The sequence below is a fragment of the Vigna umbellata genome, chromosome 3 (assembly GCF_029865625.1).
Source record: "Vigna umbellata cultivar VRB3 chromosome 3, Vumbellata_1.0, whole genome shotgun sequence".
In the NCBI taxonomy this organism is placed as follows: Eukaryota; Viridiplantae; Streptophyta; class Magnoliopsida; order Fabales; family Fabaceae; genus Vigna; species Vigna umbellata.
In genome coordinates, this window is record NC_142167.1 from 2184778 (window position 1) to 2194821 (window position 10044).

The window sequence follows — 10044 nt, forward strand, 5'->3', positions numbered from 1 at the left end:
CTCGATAAAAAAGAAAAATATATTTTATTATATTATATATATATATATATATATATAATATTATATATATATATATATATATATATAGAGAGAGAGAGAGAGAGAGAGAGAGAGAGAGATTTAGATATCAAGTCGTAATAAGATTGGAAGTAAGTTTAGTTGTGATTTAAAATTTAAAAATAAAATTTTTATTTTTATCTTTTTTAAATTTAAATCATTTAAAAAAATTATTTTTTAAAATAAACCCAACACAATATAAGATTAGACCAAGTCAAATTAATTTAAAATATAATAAGTGAAGTTAAACCAGAACATTGTATTTTATTTAATCTCAGATGAATAATTGACTTTTCAACCTTAAGCTATTATTGCTTCAATTCCCTCTTGAATTGGTAAATTTTCACGCTCACTAGGTGATAAAATGTTTTCTTCCAAATGACGTTCATCCGTATTAGGTGTAAATGGAAAATTTGTCTATATTTAATTTATTGATTAGTTTCATCGTTTTTAATTCATGTCTAAATTACAAAGTTNATGACAAGCATTAACATGAAAACCTTGTGAGTCTTTATTCGTGCAATCTATTTCCAATATGAACTCTTCAATGCAATTTTCTAATATTGATTTATATGTTAAAATACTAGCTATTTATTTTAATAGTCCAACTTTCAAAGTAATTGAATAATATTTTAGCTAAATAGCTCCGAGAATAGTTTATTTAATTTCTGGTCACATTTTATTGAGTTGCTATATTCATCAAATAGCTTAATGCACTAAAACATGTCTTAATATTTTATTATTTCTATTGTTTAGCATTTGTTAACTTGTTTTGGGTGATTTTCTTTCAGAGACCTAAGCTTTAACAAATTACGCGGAGAGATTCCAGAGACATTTGAAAAGCTATTATCAATACCCACACGCGTGTAAGTTATTTTTAGTTGTTGTTTGGTGTGGAAAAAATATTTTATTTATTTATTTTATACTGTTATATATAATTTTAGTAATGATTATATTTTTATGATAATTCTTAATTATTTTATTTTTTTTAAACCTAATAAAATTTTATATTATTTTCCCTAAAACACTATTCAAAAACTTTATTTTACTGTTTAAATCGAAACAACTTTTGAGACTCAAAAACAAAATAAGAAAAACTAATGAAATATAATTTCATAAGCAAAATTGAAATTTATTGGATGACATTACTTTAAATGTATTTTGTTTATTGGTTTGACATTTATGTAATTAGGTAGCATGTTTCATCTATATTTCAAAAGTCATCCCTCCAATTTAGACATTTGTTTATGCTGTGTGATGCTATCCAATTAGTAACACAATTACTTAATTTTCAAGAAAATATATTAATCGTGATTTTAACGAAAGGAGAAAAGAAATATAGTGAGACTAAAGATGATTAGCTTAGCATTATTTCATGTTTGACTACTACATAATTTATCTTTGTTTAATTGTTTCTTAGATATCTCACTGGAAATCTACTTAATGGAACACTACCTTCGTGGGTAGCTAATGGAGTTAAATCTGGGAAATCAATGTGAGTTCTATTTCAAACCCTAATTTATGCTTTCTTAATTTAAGTACTTTACACATTCTTTGATAATTAGATTGTGTATATTAGATTACTTTTTTTATCAGTAAAAGACTAATTTATATATATATATATATATATATATATATATATATATATATATATAATGCATCTTACTAGGTGCACACCAATAAAAAATATGTAAATGTCGCATTAGGATATTTATTAGATATCCAAACCCACACATTCTTATTTTTGCTAGTGTAAATATAATTGACCCTCGTCTTTAAATATAATTTTATTCCTTTGGTACCATTTGTTTTATGTTATCCACATCGATATTTAATTATTATTTCCTTTGCCATTCAACTATGATAAACTAAAGGCTTAGTTTCGGTATATTCCTATTTTAGTCTAGAATCTCAAATAGGTTTTTTTTTTTTGGCGTCTGAATTGAGTCATTTTTTTTTGTAAAATTGAAGTAATCAGAGGCATGTCGTCAAATTAAACAAATGACTCGTTTAAGTTTGGGTTACGTGGCATTAAAAGTGTATTCATTAATCTCACGTGGTACTAAAAACGAGTTTTGTTTTAAAAATTTAGAGTGCAAAGATGTTGAATCAGATTTAGGGAAGGGTAAAGTGAGAAAATGTAAAACTTTAAGTGCAGCCCCCTAGAGGTTAAGATCGAGAATAGAACTAAATATGTTAAATAATAGAAATCACAAAGATTAAAGATACATTACCTCTAACTTTTATATATATATATATATATATATTCTGAATACTAAAAAAAAAAATGATGATGCTCTGGCATGAGTCTCCATCCTTTAGGTTAGTTCCCTGTTCCTCCAATCTAACTTTGTCAAGTCTCCCATTTATATGTAAATCTGTTGAATATATAAACATTGCTTGGTTTAGTACTTTTTGAATAAATTGATATTTTATACCTAGATGCTTGATCTTGGAATGAAAGAATGAATTTCTTCTCGGGACTCCGATTCGTTTTTATCTTAGTTTCTGAATTGAATTTTACATGTATTGATAGAGATCTTTCATACAACAAATTCACCGATAAAAACTCCGAAGCATGCCAAGAGACTGAAGGCGAAATGTAAGAACTGAAATATTTTATTTATTTTATCTGTAAATTTATCAAGATATTCATGTTACTATTAATATCTTTTCTGCTACAGGAACTTGTTTGAAAGCTTCCCAATGAGCCAAAGGTAATATATATGTGTATTCGTTTTTCTCTGTGGAAGACTTACTATTTAGATGTTTAGAAACCATTGGTTTGAGATTAAAACGCAGTTCATGTTTAGAAAAGAAGTGGACTTTTTTTCATAAATGAGTTTGAAATCTGCTAACCTGTTTTTGGTCTGCTTTTAATATTGTTACAGGGGAGCTGTTACTTGTCTGACTAGTGGAAACTGTACGACAAGTAAGTATGAGTAGTTCTTTCAAACTAAGTTGTTACTATTAAGCAATTGGACATGTTATCATGAATAAAAGAAACTTCTTTGTTATCATGAAAATATAATTTACCCCTTTATAAAGGTAAAATAAAGAATAAGATCTCATTTTCTTAAACACAACCAATACTTAACAATATCATTTAAACTTTATAATAAAATAAAAATTAGTATTGCATTCCTATAAGTCTGACTTTTTTCGTTTGTAACAGCCTTTGATTATTTCCATATAAATTGTGGTGGTGAACAAGTGAGAAGCAGTGAAGGTATACTATACGATGAAAACTCGGATCCATCGGGAGCAGCAACATCTAAAAAGATATATGAAAACTGGGCCTTTAGCAATACTGGTCATTTCTTGGATGCTAATAATAATAATGCAAAAGTCTATATCCAAAAAAGTCAAAATACGCTTTCTATGACAGATTCTGCATTGTATCGGACTGCACGTGTATCTCCCATTTCCTTGACTTATTACGGAATGTGTCTGAATAATGGAGAGTACACAGTATCACTGCATTTTGCAGAGATCGTGTTCACTGATGATAACACATATAGCAGTCTTGGAAGACGTATATTTGATGTTTACATTCAGGTACTATAGCCGTCTTTGTAGTGTATTTGACTTCACTTGTAGAAATACTCAAAGTTTAGACTCTGTGTTTTAAGAACTACAGATGTCAAAATCAATTAAGGTTTGGATTGAAACTATTGCAGGAAAAGCTAGAATTGAAGGATTTCAATATTGCAAATGAAGCAGGAGGAGTTGGAAAGAACATCACAAAAAGAATTTCAACTACTGTTAGTAATGGAACTTTAAACATTCGGTTTTATTGGGCTGGAAAAGGAACAACTGCTATCCCATATAAATCAGTATATGGGCCTCTTATATCAGCTATATCTGCCACTCGTGGTAACTCACTCTGTCTCTGTCACTTTATTTCTTCCAATTTTGCATTTAAGGAATCAAATGACACCTATTGCTCTTCTGCAATTATCAGTAAACAGTTCCAGCAAAGGTCCACGTGACATGGCTATGGGGGTTGTAATTGGGATAGCAGTTTCTGCAATAATATTTGTCATACTTGTTGTACTTGCCTGGAGACTTCATATTGGCAAAAGAAATTCATTAACAAAAGGTAAATATCTAGAATAAAGTGACAAACTATAAATGATGAAATATGTGTTTGTTTTGTTCTTATCTCCATAAAAATCTTTACAAGAAATTAATATATGCACAACAGTATAAAATATTTTTATAATGTTGTTCTATCAATGATAAATTCTCTCATTTTGATGATAATTATTTTAAAAGTCATAATAAACACGACTTTCAATTATCTGATAAATATAACAATTTTACACTACATATTCACTAAATTCAATTTTTGTTGTGTCATTTAGTGGCATAACTTTTTTTAATGGATAAAAGATGTTATTCCAGCTTGGTATATTTTTTGATAATTAAAACAAGAGAAAAAAATTGTATACTAACAACATAAAATAGTTTTTTTACATCTTCCAATCCCAACCTATTATGTGGACAAGTGTGTTGACTTTTATAATTATTTCCTTAACAAGTATATAACAGTCATCTATAATTGGACAATAGGGGTATCATAATTAAACTCTTAAAATAATATTTGTTTTCTTCAACATATCAATAAAACACAACATTTTCTCAAGATGTATGATGTATCTAACTTTAGTTCTATTTTATTGACAGAGTTAAAGCATTTAAATTTGCAAGTGGGTTTGTTTACTATGCGTCAAATAAAAGTTGCAACGAATAACTTTGATATTGCTAATAAGATTGGAGAAGGAGGCTTTGGTCCTGTCTACAAGGTACCCTTCAACATATTACATAACTTCTCATAACTATTTTGATTGATCTATGATATTATAAATAACCTATTACATAATACAGAAAACTCACAAAAAATTGTGTATTATTTTGTAATTATAGGGTACTTTATCGGATGGCACAACAATAGCAGTTAAGATGCTTTCATCAAAGTCTAAGCAAGGGAACCGTGAGTTTATAAATGAGATAGGGTTGATTTCTGCTTTGCAACACCCTTGTCTTGTCAAACTTTACGGTTGTTGTGTTGAGGGAAATCAGTTGTTGCTGGTTTACGAATATCTGGAAAACAATAGTCTTGCACATGCTTTATTTAGTAAGTATTTGTTTTCATAATAATCGTCAAATGTAGTTCTCAATTTATTGTAACTTATTTTTAATATTTAAATGACTAAATGGTATTGATGTATGAAGGAAATGAAGAATCTTGTTTGCGATTGGATTGGCCAACCAGGTATAAGATTTGTGTTGGTATTGCAAGAGGTTTGGCTTTTCTACATGAAGAATCAAGATTAAAAGTTGTTCACAGAGACATAAAGGCTACTAATGTGTTGTTAGACAAAGATCTAAACCCTAAGATATCTGATTTTGGTCTTGCAAAGCTTGATGATGAAGACAACACTCACATAAGCACAAGAATAGCTGGCACTTAGTAAGTAAATGAATATTTTCCAAGAATATTGTTTAAAAACAAAGGAAAGAAACTTTACATAGTAAAGTTGTTATGATAGTTCAAATAACAAAATTTAAAGATGATTTGATTCAAGAAATTTGATATGAATATGGATTTGAATTATGCAGTGGATATATGGCTCCAGAATATGCAATGCATGGTTATTTAACTGATAAAGCAGATGTGTATAGTTTTGGAGTGGTTGCCTTGGAAATTGTGACTGGAAAGAGTAATACCATCCCGAGACCCAAGCAAGAAGCATTGCATCTTTTAGATTGGGTAACTTCTATTTTCTGCAGTTGTTTGTGTCAATCAAATTATTCATTGCACACTATATTTATTTTGTTACCTTGCGTGTCATTCAACTTTTGTACTTTGTTTTTTCCTTTTATTTTATGTTCACATGCTTGAAATGTTGGCTTTTGTTCAACAGGCACATATATTGAAAGAGAAAGGGAATCTGATGGAGCTTATTGATAGAAGATTAGGAACAAATTTCAATGAAAAAGAGGTTATGATGATGATAAAAGTGGGTCTTCTGTGCACAAATGCCACTGCAAACCTTAGACCTACCATGTCATCAGTTCTTAGCATGCTTGAAGGAAAAACTGTGATTCCAGAATTTGTTTCAGATTCATCTGAAGTAATGGATGAAAAGAAGCAAGAGGCTATGAGACAATATTACTCTCAAATGGAAGAAAATGAGAACAATGAAACACATAGATATGATAGTTCATCAAAAGATGGGCCATGGACTGCTTCTTCTTCATCAGCTGCAGATTTATATCCTGTCCATACTGATTCTTCTTATTGGGAGAAAAGAAATTAGAAGGGTGTAATTTTGTTTTCACACTATTTTCCAAACCATAATTGTGATATTATATATTAATTATGATAAGGTTTTTAATAGTTATTGTAATGATTAGTTAACATAATGTGTTACACTCTTTACCAACTATATAATTGGAAATATCAAGGGAAGCATATTTTTAAAAAATATTGTGAAATCTTAATGTTTAAAGAAAAGCTTTAATAAACATGTTGATATCTTAGTAAATACACTGTCAAGTGACATTTCAGTAAACACATCAACATGTCATAAGATAATTTTGCTAAACGCATTTTTGATATACATTGTTAAACAATACTACACAAACTTTCATTATATCTTGCAAATAATATGTAAAATGATGTTTTTGATAAATGCACTAAAATCAATAAATAACGCTCCAAAAAAAGATGTGTTGAGTGAGAGAACACACTCTCACTCTCAAGCTTCATAGAATTATAAGCTTACATTTTTAAGTAGAGAGATCCTACAAACAAAGTCTATTAGATTGAATTGTATTGTAAACATATCCTTTGCATGAGAGTAATTGTCTAAAACTTGTAAGCATTCTGATTAATTGCACATTCTGAAAAGAATTCAAACACTTAATGATTAACTCGATTGAGTTTTAAACGCTAGATAAGCAGTGTATCAGGTTGATACAAGGATTGTCTAGTGGAAATCAAGAGCGGATGAAACTCAACAAGACAACATATCAGGAAGATACTGGGATTGTCTAAAGATATCAAGAGTGGTGAAGAATACTGCACAACTATGAGTGAGTGATACTCAGTTCTAGTTAGTGTAATGGTGGTTTATTGAGATTGACTAGGTGTAACCAAGAGTGTTGCGAATACTCAGTTGTACTCTTGTTGAAGATTATAGTGAAACCCTCTAAGAAGTTTTAAAGGAGAACTCAGCTATGTGAACCAATATAAAATAAATATGTGTTTATTATTTCAGCTTTACAAAACATTTTACTTATAAACTCTACAATTGCTTATTAACATAATTGTTTATAAAGCTCTTGTCACCAAACACTATCTCTCTTAAGAGTTGTCTTTCTCAAAAGACTATAGTAGCTTGCTAAAATGCTGAAAAATATTTTATCTTTGAACTTTCAGTTTAAACAGTACTTTACTAATCAAGTTTCTGATAACTTGTGTAAACCGTTTAATCCTTAACAAAATTGTTAAAGGACTTTTTGTCAAAAAGTTTTTCACAACATTATTCAACCCCTTCTAATGTTTTCCAATTATTTCAAATTAGAGAAGGAACAAGTCAAACCAAATAAACTACTCAAATAATAACATTAAACGTATTTGACACGTGAAAAACATTTTTGAAATTATTTTTAAACTATATGCCGCGGTTCGGCGGCAACCGCGGTATAAGATGACATTTTTGAAATTATTTTTAAACTATATGCCGCGGTTCGGCGGCAACCGCGGTATAAGATGATATTTTTGAAATTATTTTTAAACTATATGCCGCGGTTCGGCGGCAACCGCGGTATAAGATGGCATTTTTGAAATTATTTTTAAACTATATGCCGCGGTTCGGAGGGCAACCGCGGTATATTCCTCTAAATATTTCAAATTCATTTTAAATTTATTTCAGGTAGGAGAATAGGTTGCGGTTACTCTCAGAACCGCGGCATATACCCCTGTAACTTTTGAAATTCTCTGACTCAGTCAGCCCCTGCAATAAATTGGCAGGGGTATATGCCGCGGTTTTCCAGAGAACCGCGGCATATAGGCTGTTATTTAATTTTTTTTTCAGACGTGGCGTCAAAGGGGATGGTTGACTGGCGTATATGCCGCGGTTCCCCTCTGAACCGCGGCATATTCCTTCGATTTATTTACAAAACTGCCACCGCGCACCATTATGCTGCGGTTTCTAGTGAACCGTGGCATAATGTGCGCTGTAAAAACCCAATTTTTTACTAGTGAGTTGTTAAAAATGTTTTATATAATTTTTATAAAGTGTATGGATGAAATATTTTATTATTAAATTTAAAAAAGAAATAATTTTAAGATAAAAATATATTTAATTCTGAAATAGTTAAAGTAAAAAAACTGTAAATATTTAATTAAGTGAAGAAAGTTTAATATTTTGGCGGTTTTTGAGTTAATATAAAGTAATAAAATGTAATTAAAAAAGAACTTTTTTTTTGTGAGCTTCGAACTTATTTTTTAAATGATTTATATATGTATAGTTTTGGTATGAAATATTACAGAAATAAAAAACAAAAGCAAACTCATCATTTTGAAAATTCCTTAGAAAATGGAAAGCTTTGCGACAGGGACATGATACCTACTGCATTAGTTCAACTGACAGAATTTAATGGTGTCCGACTGTCATTGAACATTATATTATTTTACATCAGTACAACTCTTTCTTTATAACTTTGTACGTTTCACGAGTCATTTTTTTTCTTACAAAATTACAGTACCATTTAATCACACTCACAATGAAGAGGAAGAGAATGTACTTTTATACCATATATATAACTGTTAAATCTCAATCATCAAATTAAGTTTTGTTAAGTAAGTTAATCTTGCAAAGTATAATGCCAATATTTATTGCGTTAATCTCATTCAGTATTTTTTAATTCATTACAACTGATAATATATTTTTTCTCTATTAAAATTTCATGTCACATGCCTTGTCGGTTCCTCTCTAAAGATGGATGTTAAAGGAGGAATGATATCTTTGTCAGTTTGGACAAATTGTTGAAGTTGTGCCATTGAATATTGTTGAAAGGATTATTAAACTTGCTCATATTCATCATAGGATTGGTGAAAATATGTCTCATATTGCATTTGAAAATTGTGTTTTTGATCCTGTTAAAATTAAAAGTAATTTTCATATGAACATGATTATAAATAGTTATTTTGGAAATATGCTAATTAATTAGTTATTAAAGTCAAACCCATATTCACAAATGAAAGCCATAAAAATATATAAATTAAAAACAAGAAGAATAATTTAGAGAAATTTTAAAACAGAAATTGAATTAAGAATATAATAGAAACAAGATTAAAAATTCAAACAGAAACGGAATAAATAGAAAAAAACGGAAATAAAAAATAGAAAGAACAACATCAAAAATTGTAAATAGAAAAAATAAAAGAAAACAAGAGGACTAAATAAGATAAGAATATAATAACATCTATAACAACAAGTTATACTATCATCGTATAATACAAACAAACAAGAATGAACTAACAAAACAATGTCACATAATTTATAATAATTAAACTCATTCACTATACACAAAACACTTCATACTATCATCTAGACTATATTCACTTTAACCCTTTGTTCACTTAAATGGATTTGGGGAAGAGTGATTGAGTGAATTTGAGAGGATTTGAACATAAATTTTGTTGTTGTTTATTTAAGTGAATTTGGAGGTAAGTAAGAATGAACTTGGAAGTACCGTTTGTGAGAATTAGTGTAGGATTTGATTGATGTGACAGATTAAAAAAATTTCACTAGTGCAGCGAAGGGCTTTTACCGCGGTTCATTTTCACTATACGTCGCGGTTCTTGAACCGCGGCATATTCAGCCGCGGTAGTAAGTCAGACACTTTATACCGCGGTTCGAACCGCGGTATATAGGCTGCGGAATATGCCGCGGTTGTCTAGGGAACCGC

At 29.4% G+C, this 10044-nt stretch overlaps 1 protein-coding gene across 1 annotated transcript; it reads left to right on the forward strand.

The window, feature by feature from the left end:
* The first annotated feature begins 534 nt into the window (after nucleotides 1-534).
* LOC148201396 (putative leucine-rich repeat receptor-like serine/threonine-protein kinase At3g14840) lies at nucleotides 535-6489 on the forward strand. The gene is made up of 14 exons (XM_088108355.1): nucleotides 535-560; nucleotides 849-923; nucleotides 1478-1552; nucleotides 2594-2659; nucleotides 2742-2774; nucleotides 2949-2989; nucleotides 3233-3615; nucleotides 3738-3933; nucleotides 4022-4159; nucleotides 4747-4865; nucleotides 4987-5197; nucleotides 5296-5533; nucleotides 5683-5833; nucleotides 5988-6489. Exons 1-14 carry the CDS (start codon nucleotides 535-537, stop codon nucleotides 6381-6383), a joined length of 2148 nt encoding a protein of 715 aa, XP_087964481.1. The 3' UTR covers nucleotides 6384-6489.
* Nucleotides 6490-10044: the final 3555 nt, after the last annotated feature.